The following is a 17413-nucleotide window of genomic DNA, read 5'->3' on the forward strand; positions in this document are numbered from 1 at the left end:
ACAGCATATTTTTCTATCGTTTCGTGTTCATATTGTACTCGATGCTCAAAACGATCTCTGGCTATTTGTATTTTATTTAGTAGTCCATAATGAGTAAGAAACTTAGATATTACATCTTGGTATGAATTATTGAAAGAGAACCGAGTAAGATCATTTTTCGTGATCTTTAAATTTTCTGGAAATTCCAACATTGAATATAAGAATTCACCCATTTTGTAATAAGGTACTCCAATATAATCTGCTACAGACTGAAATTTATTTATCCATGAATAAATAGGAACTTTCTCTGGATGAAATTTTTCTAGCATTAAACTAGCTTTAGATATATAAGGATCTATAGGAACATAATAGCTACACATTTTTAAAACAAATAGAAGGCTTTAATAACGGCACGTAAATAAGTAGTCCGTTAGAAATACTTTGTTTAAACTTTTGTTTCAATTTCACTAGTAAACACTGCACTGTTCGCAATATATGTTAAAAGAATTTTTTTTAATAACGTCAAAGTATTGTATTTTGTACAATATTTTTTGTATACTAATTAAAAATTATTTTTCTCAATGTCGTTATGGAGGTTAATAGTTTGTACAATAGAAGGATGAAGTCGACAAGAATAAAAATACAAAAGTTCTACTGATATTCACAGTGTCTAACGGACGCAGATCGAATTTGACTTCAAACTCAACTGTTAAACGAGGGAAGGCTCGAGTGACACATGTTCAGCTTCTATTATGAATCCTTGCTCGAATAATATAACCGATGAATATAAATAATTTGTTGATTGAAAGGAATTTAAATTTCGACCTAAGTCAACGGTTAACGATTTTTTCTAGTTTATTATCCTGCAGAAAATATCAGAATTTTGTAAATACTAGAAATTTCTTAAATGGACTTTCTTTAAAACATTTTGATGTACATTTGTTTATGACCAAATCTGTTTCTATTTTAGACACTTAAAATGCCTAATCAAAGCTTACTGCTATCTTAATCTTTACGTAAATACTGTTCGAACTTTTTATCTCTTGGTAAGGAATTCGTATTTCGCACCATAGGACTTCAATAGACTTCAATAGACGCAACGCTAACAGCGTGCGGGGGCATGCAAAGCAAGGGCAGGGCTATGTGCTTGAGCCTTGTACACGTGTGGGACACGTAGTTATTTGCGTTTTCCTTGCGTTTAGGACGGCAAGCTATTAACACTTTTCCTGATCGCTAGAATCTCAACAGCATACACACGTTCGACCTACCTCACAGCCGCAAATTCTACTAACAGATTCTAATAACAGATTTTAATAAGATACTAATAAGATTCTAATAACATTAATTACTGTTCATGTAATGATAATGACTGATCAATGCCATGTCAACCGAAAAATAAGCTATTGGTCGACGACAAAAAGCTAATTAATAAATTTTCGTTCGGTAAAGGTCGGTGACAAAAAAGCCTATTAATAGGTTAGCGGTCGGTAATGTGTTAAGGTTGATTGTACGTAAATACTGCCACTTTGGGTATAGTTTTGTCTGACAAGGGGATGGTCAGGTAGGCCCCCTCCGATTTTTTTCAAATTTTGCACACTTGTAGTACTCTATGAGAATATTCATTGTGCTTTTAACATAGTACTTCAAACAAAGATAATCTAGAATTAAGATTTTAAACTTTTGTAATAACATTATGAATTTTCTTTTATAGAAAATAGATTGAAACTCACTAGCATTCTCTTCTTTTAATCCCGACTAATTTAGTGTCCTATATGGACACATGTTGATTAAAACATTTTAAAACGCATTTTCATTGATTATAAAAAACTTCTTGTGATCGTATAGGGTTTCGTATTATTATGGCGTTCTTCGATTAATTAATTATCTTTATAAAATAGATTAATTCAAAACTACCAGTAATGGAATGACTGGAAAAAGTTTAATTTCCGACTTATTTATCTTTAGTTTCTAATTATCTGTGGTTTATAATCTTCCCATTTGCAGTTTCTTCGATACATATACTCATTCTTTATTTTACAATATCGCGTGGTTCTTTATGCTAGATTAAGTCATTGAACGATTGTTGACTTTTCACTTTCTTTCTTATTTCTTTTATTTCGTTATTAAATGTGTACAAGGGTATCTCATTTAAGGGGGGAAATACGTGTAAAACGATATTTTCATTATGATTTTCATGAATTTTTTTAACGTATTATTTTTTACTTTTTACTTTAAGATCTTATTTTTTTTACTTTTTCAATTATCAGTCAAATAAAAAACAATAATAGAAAGAATCAAGTGGTTTAAAATATTATTACAATTAAGAAAATGAATCGCAAAACATAATATAATAAAATTTGGCTTACTTATTAGTGCAATCTAAAGATTAATAATACTTTAAATTACATAGCAATTGTTTTCATGACTAACACATTTATTTGTGTTATATTTAGATTTGCAGTCACATTTTCTGAAACCCTGTCCAGTTACAAAGATTTATTTTATTGCTGTTTGATGTAAAGATATTTCTATATTTTCTCTCAAGAAGGAACATCTTCTTTCGTCAAAAATCTTTCTATACAAACAAACTTGTAAACTTTAATGCTACAGAAACCGTTTATGTACTCACTGCCTAAGGAAAACTTCATTCCGCACGTTAACGGAGCAAATCAATTAATCTGCAAAGTAGCTAGGTAAATTGCTCTACTAAAAGAATATAAAAAACATAGCATTGAAGACACTAAAAATAATTTAGTAACATATAAAAAAGTAATTATTTTATTTATTTTTTTAATTTCTTGCTGGCTTTTCTTATTAATAAGAAAATTAGAGATTTTTCAATACGTTTACCTTCCTTAATTTTTTTATTATTGTAGGATTAAATTTACTGACTTATGAAATATGAATACAAAAATAAGTTATGTCTCACTAATTATTGCAATTCTAGCAATAATGTGTATACAACTGACTATAATCTTCCAAAAACTTTCTAATATGCTCTCTAAAATCTTTTAATATACTTTCTCATCGCTCATTCATCTCACATTGCTCTCCAATCATCTAAACTCATTCGCTGATACATTCTTTTCTTTTCTTCCAAAATGAGCACTCAATATATATGCATATAATAATCTTATTCGAAACCACACCAAAATATAAACTTGATAATCGCTGCTTTGCTTAGCAACTACTCCCTCACAGGGTACATACTCAATAACATTCTTTTAAGAGACTGTCACTCTTTTCTTTTCCTTCCTTCAGACATAACTAATATTGTCAAACGCATACATACACACTAAACTCGCATCCCACATTATTTTCTGCTTTCCGTTGTCTCTCAATTTTTTGATCTTTTTTTTTTCTTATTTTTGACCTCTATAATATTTAACCATTCCTCAGCAGTGACTACAGAAGATAAATATTCTACAGCTATACATTTCTTTTAGGACGTTTTTTCTTTGGCCATAAAGTTAATTTATTAAATATTTCGTCGATTAATAAATGAAAATATCTGATGATTGATTAGTAAAGATATTATTAATTATCATTACAATTATTATCTAAATAGTTAGGAACTTTTTGAACATTAACATCACAATCTTCAACCACTTCATAATTCAAAAAATCTTTCTCAATCTGAAAAATATCGCTAACATTAGAATCACTGATTTTCATGATGAAATTTTGAGAAGAAGAATGACTAAAAGGATGTAGATCAGAATTAAAAGCTGAAGAGTTATCGTTACTTAGCAAAGTTATAGAAAAAAAAATTATTATTATTTAACAATAACCTAATTGCATCAATTCAAAATATCTCTTTAAATTATCCAGCTTTTTTTATTAAAAAGTTAAATCTATAACTTTAAAATTGAAATTAATATCTTATTTAAGAAAGCACCAATGATTAATAGAATATTATCTAATTAAAAAGTTATAAATTACAAAATAAACAGTAAATTGTTTAGTTTGCTTCTTATTTTACTTATAATTATTAGAAATTGATGCTTTTTACTCAGGAAACAAAAATTCTATATCATATATCTATAATTTACATCATATATCATATATCTATCTATAATCATAGGAACACGAAGGAAAATATGATATTATAGATACTAATGATGATACTTCAGCTTTTGATCTGATTTCATCTTCGACAATTGGCATGCATCATAAAATGATGCATATTTATCTTTAGTTTTCCAACCAATGTTTGCATTTTTTGCATTTTTAAAGTGTTGTAAAACTTCAATATTCATCCTTGACTCTAAATATTCACAATATGTTAATGTTTTGTTTTCTAATATCATTTTTTACCAATGTATCTAAATTATCAATCACACATTTTGTATAATTTACTGCATTCTCGTTTAACACTCAACCTACCGATACTTTATGTATAACTACTCCTACCATTAGCAATCAAATAGCTGTTTTAAAATTAAACATATATCTTAATATAAAATAAGATTTTTATCTATTGGTTAGTGAACAATATATTTTCTTTCATTTAGAAATGAATAATGTACATTTTATGAGATTTCACTGTATTTTTTACAAATTATCACATTTTTATAAATTACAGAACATGGTCATTTGACTGCGAGTGGTAGGTTTAGTGTTAATCAATACAAACCAGTTGTAGCAAAGCCATTTTTTATAGATACAACAAAATCATTTTTAGTAATAACCTTAGCGAACAATGAAGGTACATTACGCTTATGAATATCTATTCATTTTCAGTTTTACAAAGTCTCCAGTCTTTTGAAGTGGATTGAAGACAAAGTTTTGGTATCGTATTTAAATGAAGTTAAAGGCTACGCAAATTCTCCACATGTGTTTACAGTAAATAACATTGTTACATTTTCTTGTTCATTTCTTGTTACATCATAAACAGCTTTTCCCTTTTTTAGGTAAGACAATACCTCTACTCTACGTCAGATAGATAGCAACTTCATCCATTTGTTTACATCTTTTTCATTTTCTTTACATCTTCCCCTAAAGCGATGAAAATTCTCAACATTTTATTTTAGTCATTCATTGTCTTCTGTCTCTATTTTCCTCATTGGAATGAACTTCGTAATGTGAAACAGAGTCGATTCATTTTTTTTCTTTCCTGTGTTTATTTTATAGATTGTGTCTGATATATTTTCAATTATTTTTAGTGGTCCAATGTATATAATTTATCTAATATTTTCCTATTAAATCTGTTACCGTTTTCTATATATACTGTGTCTTCTACGTTGAATGTATATTGTACTCAGTTTTTATCAAATAGTTTTTTATTATAATTCTTTTTTTCCGTTTGTCTTAATTCTTCTGGTGCCGTAGTTATTATTGTGGCATTTAGTAAATATTTTGGTGAAAATCCAGTAACTGTGTGTTCTGTTTTGTTGTATTTATATACACATTCTCTTGCGATAGTTGTCCACGTTTCTTTTCCTTTCTTTCCGTTTATTATACATCTTATTTTATTTATTATCGTCTCATTAAGTCTTTCATTTAAGCCATTAGAGATGCTGTAAAAATCAATCAGTTACTGATCTGTGAGGATTAATCCGATATCATCTATATCTAGAACGTTTTTTACCTTTTTTGTTGGAGTATTTTTTTCTTTATCCTCTTCTTTTGCTTTAAACTAGCACTTTTCACTAGGGTGAAAACCTACACCTTTACCCAAATTCTCGCACATCTTACATGGTTTTTTTTCTTCAGATTTTTTGTTAAAGTCTATTATAGTCTTTGTTTCGAAAATTTTTCTTATATACTAAGTTCTCATGCTTTCTCAGCTCGTTAAACATCAATGCTATCAATGCTATAAGTGTTTTTATGTCTATATCTTAATTGAAATCTACTAAAAGTTTTTCCTTCTTGATGGCGTAATTAATTAATGAACCGTCTTTGTACTTAAATATTAAAGCGTAAGTCGCATTATTTCATCCATCATTTGCACAACTTTTTAAAAATCTATTCTTCCATTCTGACCATCCAGCAGTTACAGTTAATCTTAAAAGTGTTGAAGAGTACCAATACAAACCTGATTTATCTAAAAATAATTATAATACTTTCATTTTTTCTTCATCCTTACTTATTTCGAATCGGGAACATTCTTTCTCAAAGCTGTGGCATGTTTCTTACATTCTTTTCATCCACCTCCTTCAGATACTGCTCTCCAAACTGCAGGTTTCCATCTTCATCTATATATACATCTTATAATTATTTTGTTAGTGTAATCCACATTTTTTTTGTTTGGTGTCTTTTCTAGAGTGTATTAACTAATTTTGTATAATTTTCTATTTTCTTTAATTACCTATGGTGTTCTGCATATCTTACATTTTCCGGTAGTACATACTTCTTTCCATCCTCTGTGGTAATTGAGGTTATGGCAACTGTATTTGTCTTATCATATTTTGGTGAAGCTACCACCATGAATTCAAATTGTAGTTTTGCCATTGTGAACAAAATTGTAGTTTTGTAAGACAAATAATCTTAATTCCAATATTGTTGAGATTTTTCAGGAAAGTAAAACCCAATCGGTTGCTCTGTAACAGAGTTTTAAAAATTTATTTACAGACTAAATTATATATACAGTATTTACAATCTTACCTTTAACAGAGAAACGACAATTAAAGTTCATTTTCCGCCCGTTACACTTTTATTTACTCTTTTTTTATTCAACTCCTTATCTTTATTAATGCACTAAAAATCACACACGTGCTTTCTGTTCTCTCTGTTCGTATTTATATGTTCCTCTCTATTCATCAATCCATGTTGCCAAGTTTACTACTCAACCGCGATAGCGCGGCAAATTCAATTTTAAAGAAAGTACATTTTCTCTACATATATAATATTAAAGTATTTTTAAATTTATATGTAATGAATAATTCGAAAATATTAAGTTTAATAAATTAAATTAATCATTTACTTACTCAGAAATTATCTTTAACACTTGTGATAAGAATTACTTAAGAATTGAAATCCCTGGATATTTATTTTTATTTATTTTATGAGAGAAGTTATTCAAATGATTTGTATTCACACATCACATATAATTCTATAATATTTAATAATACTTATTGTATACTTACTATAGTAATAGTATTTTTTATATTCTTAATATATCAAAGTAAAATATTCTAAATTATTAATATTATTATTCACAATTGTTAGTATCCAAAACTGGCGCTTCTATCCTACATCGTAAAGTTTTTCCTTAACACGTTCGTCGCTCACCATGGTTCGGTTGAGTTTTTCGTGGGACCCAAATTCGACTGTCGGTGTACCAGAACGTAAACTAATCAATATAATTTATTAATCTTTATTATTAATTTTTATTAAGGATGAGAGATTTTAGTCAGTACAATCGGAGAAAAAAGTATGTCAAATTTTCACTGAACTAATATCTTTCAATATCTTTTAAAGTAAGGTATTTAAACAAAAATATTGTTTTCATCAGTTTTTGATATCAAATTTCTAATAAAGTCGAAATTCGTTTAATTTTAATTAATTTTTAAGTAAAATTTTTAATATCTGTTAGAATTACAAAAAAAATGTTGTCAGTGACTGTACCTTGAATTCAACTTTACATACAAAAAATACCATAATTTTTTATATTAGAAATCACTGACATGAGACAAATTATCTCAGCATACTTAAAAAAAAATTAGAAGACAGATTTGTATCTTAGAAAAAAATCATTAATTTATTTTTATTTAAATTAATTAAATAAAATAAGCGTGATTTCTATTCATTGAAACGTGACAATACCGCGACATTTTAATAGTAATAGTTGTAATATTCTCCAAATTCAGAGCTAAAAAGTATGCGTATCGCATTGTGCAATAACATAATTGTTTATTTACAATACTGATGCTGTTCGAGGTTAGTGTTTTATATTTTTTGAAAGAGAGTGCTTATTTTTAAATAAATTATAATATCATGCCAAAATCTGAAAAACAATATCGATGGAAAGGAAGAACTGTCAGTCAAAAAGTTTATACACAACGAGTAAAACAAATCGAACTTGGTCTCCAACTAAGAGAGCAATGTAAAAAACTTGATGAGTATGAAGCAAGTGGAAGTTCAAAAGAGCCAGTGAATGATAAAAATGAGGAAAAGAAAGCAGAATTACTTGAAGGATGTCGTATAGTTAATTTGAAATACTTGGGCAAACAATTGTGGTGTATTTCATGTAAGGAAGCGTTGTCTTTGGAGAACGTTGAATCAGAAAGACGCATAGGGCTAGCGTCAATTTTGATGGTTAAATGCCACAAGTGTTTAATTATAAATGAAATCTATACCGGAAAACAAAAATCTTCTATAGATAAACGGTCTCTACGTTACGATATTAATTATAAATCCGTCATTGGTAATAATTCTTTATTTATTCACTTTCCTTTGTATTAATTTATATCATGTAATAACTTGATTTTCTTATCTGAATCTTTCTCATTTGTAGGTGCATTACACAGTGGATTAGGTTGGACACATCTCCAAAAATTATTTGCGTGCATGGACATACCAAGCTTTGGGTTCAGAGCTTTCAAACAATATGGAAAAGAAGTCGGACTAGCAGGTGAAGATGTCGCAAAAGAAAGTTGTAGAAAAGCAGCCAAATTAGAAAAAGAAAAAACTATAGAGCAATCTCAAGCTGTAGAAAGTCAATTGTAAAAAAATCCTTCATCTTTTTTAGGAGCTTCCGAAGACTTGTCAGATTAATCTATAATTTTTTCAAAGTATTCTCATATCATTTTCAATATACCTACACACACAAAACATCCTTAATTTATATTTAGGATAAAATCTTAAAAAGTATATTATAAGGTGTATATTTTATATTTATATTTCAATGCTTATTCCATTAAATTCTTTTTAAAATTCCGATTCAAAATTTTATTGAAATTGGACAAGAAGAACGTTACCTACTGGATGACGAACGTGTTATGTATAATAATAAACTATTATTTATGTATATATATATATATATATTAAATCATGACTTTCATTTAATTTGTCTTTATATTTCATCAAATCAGTTTATTCGAAATCACGAGAAGACTGTGTTAAAGGAATTTTTAGCGTACATACAATTAATATCAACTTTCAATGAAGAAATGTAGGCTTTATTACTCGTAGATGTTAATTTAATACAATAGTTGCAGTTATTAATAAAATAAGTGACAAAGACTTGACAACTGCTATGTCAACCATGTACTTCGTTAAAGAAGTTGTAAAGAATCCGAATGAAGTGAAAACTTCATAACATGTCGGGACCACCAATTATCATGTTTAATGTCCAATTAAAACAGGGTTTTAAAAGTAATTTATAGTAATTTTATTTGTAACATAATTAAGATGAGTATACACACTATAAAGTAAAAATAAACTATAAAGTAAACAAAAACAAATATTAAAAACATATTTATATTAATAAAAAAAAAAATAATAAAACATAAAATATACTTATATTATACTAACAAATTAAAATTATACTTACATACAATATTTTATTGGTTATGATGGTATTCGTTAAAACATAAGAAACATAATTGAGGTGACCGTGGACACTCAGGACAATACGTTATGGTTTTTTGTAAATGTTTCCTTACTTCCTGGCGTTGTTGAGTTTGTCTTTGTTTTGCATAGCACCGAACGCACATTCTTCTTATAGATTTGCCCTGAGGATTTTTTCGAACTTGCAGCTGGTGAAATGCTTTTTCTATTGTATGAGGTCTTGCGTTTTCTGATTCCAACCACTCTCGAACTATAAGCTCTCGGAATTTTCTTATTTTTATTTTCTGGTTCGTTGCTTTTTGATAAACAATATGTGCATTCATTACAGAAATTCCTATTAGGAAGTGAATTGCTAGTTTCTGATACCATTTTATGCTCTTCCGAATTGTTGTTGCATATGATACCATTTGGTGGCTCCTATCAATGTCAGACTTTCCATTATTGTATGCTATTAGTGCTAAAGGTTTCATTTTTGGACGACTACTATTAAGAATGGAAGAATCCGCAATTGGTACCATAACAGGTGCATGTTTCGATGATAATATACAGACATCACGTAGATTTCTCCACTTCAGCACTACAATGCCATTATTATCTTCCCGTGATATCATTTCACCCCTTTTCAATCGGTGAAGCGTAACATCTTTTGGCATAAAATTCTTGTTGTGACGTACTGTTCCAACAACATGGGTTTTGAAATTTAACAACCTTATTGCTAATTCGTAGCTTACATAAAAATTATCAATAAACAAGGTACGTCCTTCATTTAATAATTTGTTTATGAGCTCGATGCAAACGTTTTCGGGTATGATCCCACAGGTTTGGTTGATCCCACAGATATCTCCTCCAGCATATATTTTAATGGACCACGTATAACCTTCCGCAGAACATAATTTAAATAGTCTTATTCCATATTTATGTGACTTTATCGGTATGTATTGCCTGTATATGAGCCTTCCCCTCCAAGGAACTAAAGTCTCATCAACTACAATTTCTGGGCCGGGTAAAAATATTTGTTGATAATTATCTGTAAGAATCTGTAGTAATAGTAACACTTTCCCAAGTCGATTATTTGGTTGTATGGCTTCGCTGTTTGCAAAACGTAAATTTGATAATAATAATTCGAATCGATTCTGAGACATTTTACTACGAGGAAATGGAAAATTATAAAGAGGATCTATTGACCAACATTTGGTTAGTGGTACTTGCACCAAGTCTATCCAAAGCAATAGTCCAAGAAATATTTTGATCTCTTCAGAATTTGTTGGTTTCCATCCGTTTTCTTGAGCATATTCGCTGTTTGCATTGTGAAAAAATTTTTTCTCTGCGTACCTGTTCGTTTCCATCACTATAAGATTTATCACTTGTTCATTCAGAAAAAGAGAAAGGACTTGACCCGCTGTAATACTGGGAGGTAGTTTCACAAGAAGTCCACTTTTCCCAGTGAATTCAAATAATTTTTGTTTTCCGGTAAACTCCATCCATTGGATATTATCAAATGGGTCAATATTATCAGTCTGTTCATTCTCTTCTTCTATAGTCAGGTTTTCTAATAATTCTTCAAAATCTTCAGTCTCATTGAAAAACTCATTTTCTGAGCTTGAATTTGATGCAATAATATTACTAAGTTTTCTGGGAAATTTGAACATTTCTTCTTCATCACTACTTGAATCATTTACACTTACACTTTCGTGCTGTCTAACAAACATTTTAGTGATCAAAAATAAAGATTTTCTAAAAATACTGCTAAACTGTACGAAGATTTTGGTATAAATGCAGTGAAATCTATTGTAGTGATCTTTCTTCAAAAAGCTTATCGCTTTTCCCACTTCAAGGCCTTTTATACTTTGTAAGAGCCTTCCGCAAAATTATTTAAATGACGCATTACATCTTATCGCTTTTTCAGCTTATTATGCTGTTTACAGTCCGAGTCTAAGATTTGGCCCTAGAAGAAACTCCAATGATTTGCACTGAGTATTCACCTTGTTAACCCTTTGTCCTACAACAACAAATAAGACTCATAGTAAGAAATTTTAAACATACGCTATAAGCACGAGCTTGACTCGTGGTATTTTGTTTGGACCAACCGTAAACAATACAAGTTAGACACATAGATATTTTCTTACTTTAGTTACATGCAATTCTACGTTACATTCACACATTTAGGTTATAATTCCCTGAAAGAATTATACAAAACTTATACCTATTATGTCAATAATAAGAAAATCTAATATTAATAATAGTAGTTTCTTGTTTATTGTTCAACTGATCAAATTAAATATTACTACCTATTTCTATCGTGTCTTTTAATGTTAGTCGAATTGATTTGATTGATGTAAAAGTAATTGTAACAATAATTGTAATAAAAATAATTGTACATAAAATAATTATAGTGCCGTGCTGTTCATTGAGGCTAAGTAGCGCGTGTACGTATTTATTGTAAGAAAACAGAGAACAATATAGAAATAAGAAAGAACTCTCACATTGAGATAAGGTTTATAAAATTCTAAAATACACTTTTATGTATGTGGCGTCTCAGCCAACTCCCGCTAGTATCGTCAGATAACAGCACGATCGACATAGAGGGCATCACGAGCGCCTGAGGAGGCGATATAACCACAAGAGAAGCGAGTGCCAGTTTCGCTCACGTGGTCGGTCTTCTTCTACTCTTTAGTCAGTTTTTTTCTTCTATTCTAGGTAGTCAGATCTTTAAAGTTTAACGCTTTGCCGCATAAACACGTGTTTAAGAGTCACATTTACAATTACTTTATATAATTTCTATTATTGTTGTCGAGCTGAATAAATATTTCTAGGCATTAATCACCAGTGGCGTCCTACTTATTGGCCGTAGCAATAGAAAACCTAAATGTATATGTGAAGGCATACGACGTGCTCTCTAGCGGAAACTAGATAAATCATTAATTTGTCCACTTTACGTACTTGCCCAGTATCTGTAGAATCTAACAACCAGTGATCAGCTTACTACATGTAAGTTACCATATTCCTGGAACAGTTGTAAGCGATTCGAAAGTTTTCGCCCATATTAAAAAATATATAAGTATCAATTTTATTATTAAATATTTTTAGCTCAGTCGACAAGAGGCAAACTGGTGACTTTTTATCAGGAAGTTAGCAAATTGGATATAAAGGTAATTTGACGATGCTGAGTCGATTCGTGTTAATATTTTTTCGCATTTTTCCGTGAAATCTCGAAAAATCGGATATCAGGTTTTTGAGAAAAAGGTTTGAGTAGGGTTAAGAACCGGATATCTCGAAATCTAGGCATTTAATCGAAAAAAGTATCAAACAAAAGTTGTAGAGAATTGAAAATACATACACAATTTTCTGAGGTACATCTTCGTATTTGCAAAAATAAGCTAAGAATATTGGAAAAAGGATGGTATAGCATAATTGTAAGAATGGAGACAAGTCCCGCCACTCCATCGGCCTTACACGTGCGCGGACTAGTGTGCGTGCAAGCGTCCTTGTGTACCAACAAACGAAGGGTCTTCCGTTATTCTCGGGCCTCTCGGTCGTGAATGCGAGTGCGAATGAGAAACAAAACCGGTTTTTCTCTTTTTTTATTTTCTCATGCGGTAGCAAGTATTTTTCGTTTTGGCCATCGAGTGTCGAGCATTCTGTATATCTATATATATCGGCGTATAAGCGCGGCGTTTTTAAATAAAAAATATTTTAAGTCAAAAATAGTGAACCTTGAATAAAAGAAAAACAATAATTCATTTTAACAGAAACTATTATTATTTTGTTGATAGTAAAAATAATGACTTAATTTTGTGTCTCGACACATCAAATTAACTAGTATAATTAATTGATATCAATATTTGGCCTTACAAAAATTTATATGTATATCAAATTGAATACATGTTCTTTTTAAGATGAAATTTAAGATTTAAATATTATTTCTATTAAATTATGTATTTTATAAACTTTTCAATTACTGATTTTTTGTCTTGTAAAAATTTACTTGTTTATCAAATTGAATACATATTTGAAAAACAAGAATTTTATATCTACACACATTAAATTAATTCAAGATATACAGGAAAGGATATTCTAAAAACGTGGAATTTATTTTTTGTCTAGACATAATTTTAATTCATTTTTATTATGTTGTAAGAAAACATTAATGCATTTGTTTTTAGCTTAAAAGTCATAAAAATTGCAGGAAAAAAATTGAATAGGCCACAAAATAATAGGAATTTAAATTCGGTAAATTTAAATTATACTACGACTGCGTGTACTATTTCAAAATCGAATTGAAATACCACAATTATAATAATTCAATTAATTGAAATAAATTAAAAATCACACAGAATTTGTATTGTGTCCACGCAAAATATTCATTGCCGATTTTCATGATGTGCATAATTTAAATATTTAAATTAAAATTAAGTACATCATTTTAATTCCGTCAAATTTTGTTCAGAAATTTAAATTGCATACATAATTTTAATTCTCACATTACAATTCGGGGCATTCAATTATGTACGTAATTTAAATTTGAGTATTAAAATTATTGAAAATATTCTAAATTTAAAGAAAACGTGACAGAGAGAGAGAGAGAGAGTCCTATGAGTCACTGAGATAAGTAAAGGTAGGGATATCTGTCTCTCGTACTCGCTGGAATTTGTTGTTTGTATAAAGGTATTAATGTAGGGGTGAGGGCGGCCCTTTTGTATGCATACTTGTATCGGTTTTCGAGTTTTTTTTCTTTATTGAACGATTGGACGTTTCGGAACAGACAATTTGTTTCAACGTTACATATTTCATTTTGCAAAAATCATCGTTTTTACACATTAAAAAAACGTTTAAACATTACAGATGACTGTGTAAATTTTGGATGCTGCTTCTACACACTTCGAACGTGTTTTTGTGAAGAATATATATCGAGGTAAGTTCAATATTTACATATTTTTTTCATATACAATTATAATAGTAGTCGAAAGAACTCGGACATATTAGGCTCGCTTAGAATTTCTATACATTTTCGGTTGTAAGGAATGAATTTTTCATTACAAAGTTTGCGCAAAGTTGAACGTTCTATGAGCCATGTTTTGTGATTCTTATTTTGGAAACATGGATATGAGTTTATGAGAAAGCGATATTTCTTTAACCCTTATGTTAATACCCAACTTTACCGACGCTGTTTAGTACCCGGGGTACCCGGATACCCGGGTACCTATTTACTGTAATCTTCAAATTCTTAATATTTCAGTTAAAGAAAAAGTGATTTAAAAATTTTTTTTTTAATTATACATTGCTATTGAGTATCTAAATAAGTTTAAGAAGTAAATGACATGACTATATGCCACGCACTCCGATACTTGAACAAAGTGTTCAGTATCAAATACGTTTTTCATATGAAAGTCCCCTCTCTTTTTTTAATAGGTATACGTCATGCACGCATTTTCTTTCTCTGTTCCTTACATCACACAGTCCTTATTCTCTAGAACTCACATAGACTCTACTTATCTCTTAGCCATACACATTTTTTCGCAGCGAGCATGCTTTCTTTCTTCGATACTTGATATCTTAAATAAACATCCTTCCCGATAAATTTCCTTCTTTCATCCTTCATTCTATCGTCGGTCGCCTACCTCATATACTCTTTGTCGTTTACTTCTTTTAATAAACACGTACACAACTAGCTATAGGCCAGTCAAAAAGGGCCAAACTTATCATTTTTATCAGTAAGTTCGAAAACTTGATCTAAGGGTAATTCGACGACGCTGAATCGGATTACACGTTTTTAAGAAAAAGGGTTAAAAAGGGTAACAGATGGCTTTATATTAGAATCTAGGCATTCAATCGAAAAAAGTTTCAAGCAAAAGTTGTAGACAATTAAAAAATACATAAAAAATGTTGTAAGGTTTATCTTCGTATCTACAAAAATAAGCGAGAAAAAGATGGTAAAAGATAATTGTAAGAGTGGAGGGCAGGTCTCGGCTCTCCGTCGGTTTTACATGCGAGCGTCCATGTGTACTAATAAAAAAACGAAAGATCTTCGACAATCTTCGTTTCTTCGATAATCGGATCTCTCGGCCTTGAATGCGAGTGCGAGTGAGAGAAGAAACCAATATCTCCCTTTTCTATTTGTTTAGGCGATAGCGAGTATTTCTTTTCCTGGCCTTCGATAGTTGAGCATTCTGTATACGAGTGCGAGTGAGACAAGAAACCGATATTTCTCTTTTTATATTTTTTCTTTCGGTAGCGAGAATTTTTCGTTTTGGCCATCGTGCGTCGAGCGTTTTGTATATCTATATATATCGGCGTATAAGCGCGGTGTTTTTAAATCGAATCTTGATGCTTATGGCACGCTGTTTCTTTATTTATTGTCAAAAATAATGAACTTTGAATAAAAGAAAAACAATAATTCATTTTAACAGAAACTATTATTATTTAGTCGAGAGTAAAAATAATGAATTAATTTTGTGTCTTGATACATAAAAATAATTAATATTTATTTATTTATTTCTTTATTTAATAACATTGTATTGACCCTAGAGCCTAAGCTCCCTAAAGGCCATTAATTAAAGTGTAGTACAATATATAAGTGAAACAAAACGGAAATTAAAATTATATAATTATTATTAGACTTTTCATTATAATAGTAGTAACGCACTGAAAGTAGATAAAAGTAAAAATAAAAAAAAATAGAAAGTAGAAAGTAAAAAAAAAATTGGTAAAAGTATACTGGTTTTATAATAGTAATATAGTAGTATTGGCTCAAAGCAACAAACATATGGTTAAAAACAAAACAAAAAAATTTTAAATTAAATGCAAATCATAAGCCACAAAACACGCTGAATGTCTCTATCAATGAAGTAAGTATAACATCTTAATCTAAATTCTTTATAGTCACTTACAAGGGGACCTTACACTTAGTCCGACACGGATTTTAACGAGCTTTGGTATATTAGTAGTATACTTTGAGGTTGTTACCGTGGTAAAGTATTTTGTCCTAACGCTCAACCATTTTTGAGAAAAAAGCTTTTGAAGTTTTGGTTTTTGTTGTATACATGTTTATATTATCTTAAATTCGACCGTCTTTCAAGCAGCGCGCTAGCGTATCTAGTAGCGTTCTCGCTTTTCGTACCGCTAGTTAGTGGTTCGATCCTTCATAGAGGAAGTTTTTTTTAATAATTTTTTTCTGTCTGTTTTCAAATTATTTTTTCATATTTTTTAATTTTTAAATATATACAGGAAAGAAAAAATTATTTATTATAAAAAAATTAGAAATAATAAATTTTTTCACATCTTGCGAAAATAATAAAGGAAAATTTTATCCTTGAATTACAGTTAACATTTTATTTTTTAACAGGTATATAAAAATAAATAAATCTTCAATATACTAACAAATATAACAATCGTATATATTTTAATCATTAATAATTTCATATATAATTTTTTTATATCCAGGAGTTTTAACATTTATTGTACATTTATTATTATTTATTAAACGCAGGTTCCAGAGTGATAGTTCTCGTAAAAGCATTCAAAACAATTAATTTTTTCACATCTCGCGCAATTAATAAAAGATGACTATTTACATGAACAACGATTTTTTAAAAGAATTGTTGAAAAACAAACTTGATTAACATTTAAAAATATTTCTCTTTCATTTGGTTTTAATAATTTCAAAGCGTACCATGCATATCGAATCATGTTATGAAAAATTTTTGATGACAATTGATGATGGACTATTGATTGTATCTTGATACAATCTTCACGAGAGATAAATCTTTATTTGTTTATTTTCATATACCTGTTAAAAAATAAAATGTTAATTATAATTCAAGAATTAAATTTTCCTTTATTATTATCGCAAATTTCCTTTATTATTATCGCTTTTTTGTACATGAAATGAGACAAGAAGATTTTGTATGAACAAAATTATTAG

The 17413-nt window shown here is 29.3% G+C and overlaps 3 protein-coding genes and 1 long non-coding RNA gene across 13 annotated transcripts in view; 2 read left to right on the forward strand and 2 right to left on the reverse strand.

The window, feature by feature from the left end:
- Positions 1–4952: 4952 nt before the first annotated feature.
- Positions 4953–6824, reverse strand: LOC122526729. Of its 3 annotated transcripts, none has more exons than XR_006306177.1 (5): positions 6586–6815; positions 6290–6521; positions 6118–6176; positions 5570–6025; positions 4953–5498 (listed from the first exon to the last, which is right to left on the reverse strand). It is a non-coding gene; the product is annotated as an uncharacterized LOC122526729 (long non-coding RNA). The 3 variants fall into 3 exon arrangements; XR_006306176.1 differs by having other exon boundaries at positions 5570–5985; positions 6068–6176; XR_006306175.1 differs by having other exon boundaries at positions 5570–6176; positions 6586–6824.
- Positions 6825–7140: 316 nt separating this feature from the next.
- Positions 7141–9301, forward strand: LOC122526693. Of its 3 annotated transcripts, none has more exons than XM_043650238.1 (3): positions 7141–7354; positions 7791–8347; positions 8438–9301. In XM_043650238.1, exons 2-3 carry the CDS (start codon positions 7918–7920, stop codon positions 8647–8649), a joined length of 642 nt encoding a protein of 213 aa, XP_043506173.1. In that variant the 5' UTR covers positions 7141–7354; positions 7791–7917; the 3' UTR covers positions 8650–9301. The 3 variants fall into 3 exon arrangements, with proteins under 3 accessions (XP_043506173.1, XP_043506174.1, XP_043506171.1); XM_043650239.1 differs by having other exon boundaries at positions 7141–7268; XM_043650236.1 differs by lacking the exon at positions 7141–7354 and having other exon boundaries at positions 7473–8347.
- LOC122526673 (piggyBac transposable element-derived protein 4-like) lies at positions 9080–12057 on the reverse strand. 5 transcript variants are annotated; one of them, XM_043650200.1, is made up of 4 exons: positions 11781–11969; positions 10678–11491; positions 9476–10581; positions 9080–9346 (listed from the first exon to the last, which is right to left on the reverse strand). In XM_043650200.1, the coding sequence occupies exons 2-3, from the start codon at positions 11199–11201 to the stop codon at positions 9486–9488; spliced, it is 1620 nt and encodes a 539-aa protein (XP_043506135.1). In that variant the 5' UTR covers positions 11202–11491; positions 11781–11969; the 3' UTR covers positions 9080–9346; positions 9476–9485. The 5 variants fall into 5 exon arrangements, with proteins under 5 accessions (XP_043506135.1, XP_043506132.1, XP_043506133.1 ...); XM_043650197.1 differs by adding an exon at positions 11580–11669 and having other exon boundaries at positions 9476–11491; XM_043650198.1 differs by lacking the exon at positions 11781–11969 and adding an exon at positions 11976–12057 and having other exon boundaries at positions 9476–11491.
- A 62-nt stretch (positions 12058–12119) lies between these two features.
- Positions 12120–17413, forward strand: part of LOC122526662 — a 30309-nt gene continuing 25015 nt past the window's right edge. The window contains exons 1-4 of one of the 2 annotated variants that reach the window (XM_043650180.1): positions 12120–12189; positions 12306–12480; positions 12580–12641; positions 14335–14404. The gene's annotated coding sequence lies outside the window, so the exon portion shown is untranslated. Of the gene's footprint in view, positions 12190–12305; positions 12481–12579; positions 12642–14334; positions 14405–17413 lie in introns of those variants that run through there. The other variant, XR_006306138.1, reaches the window with a different exon arrangement.

This window comes from Polistes fuscatus, unplaced genomic scaffold (assembly GCF_010416935.1).
Source record: "Polistes fuscatus isolate 324 unplaced genomic scaffold, CU_Pfus_HIC Scaffold12, whole genome shotgun sequence".
NCBI lineage: Eukaryota > Metazoa > Arthropoda > Insecta > Hymenoptera > Vespidae > Polistes > Polistes fuscatus.

Excerpts from the sequence above, each read along its gene's own strand:
- LOC122526673 (XM_043650198.1), bottom strand. The coding sequence starts at position 11,201 with ATGTTTGTTAGACAGCACGAAAGTGTAAGTGTAAATGATTCAAGTAGT.
- LOC122526693 (XM_043650238.1), top strand. The coding sequence starts at position 7,918 with ATGCCAAAATCTGAAAAACAATATCGATGGAAAGGAAGAACTGTCAGT. Across the intron at positions 8,348-8,437 it reads TAATTATAAATCCGTCATTG|GTGCATTACACAGTGGATTA; the intron begins GTAATAATTCTT and ends TCTCATTTGTAG.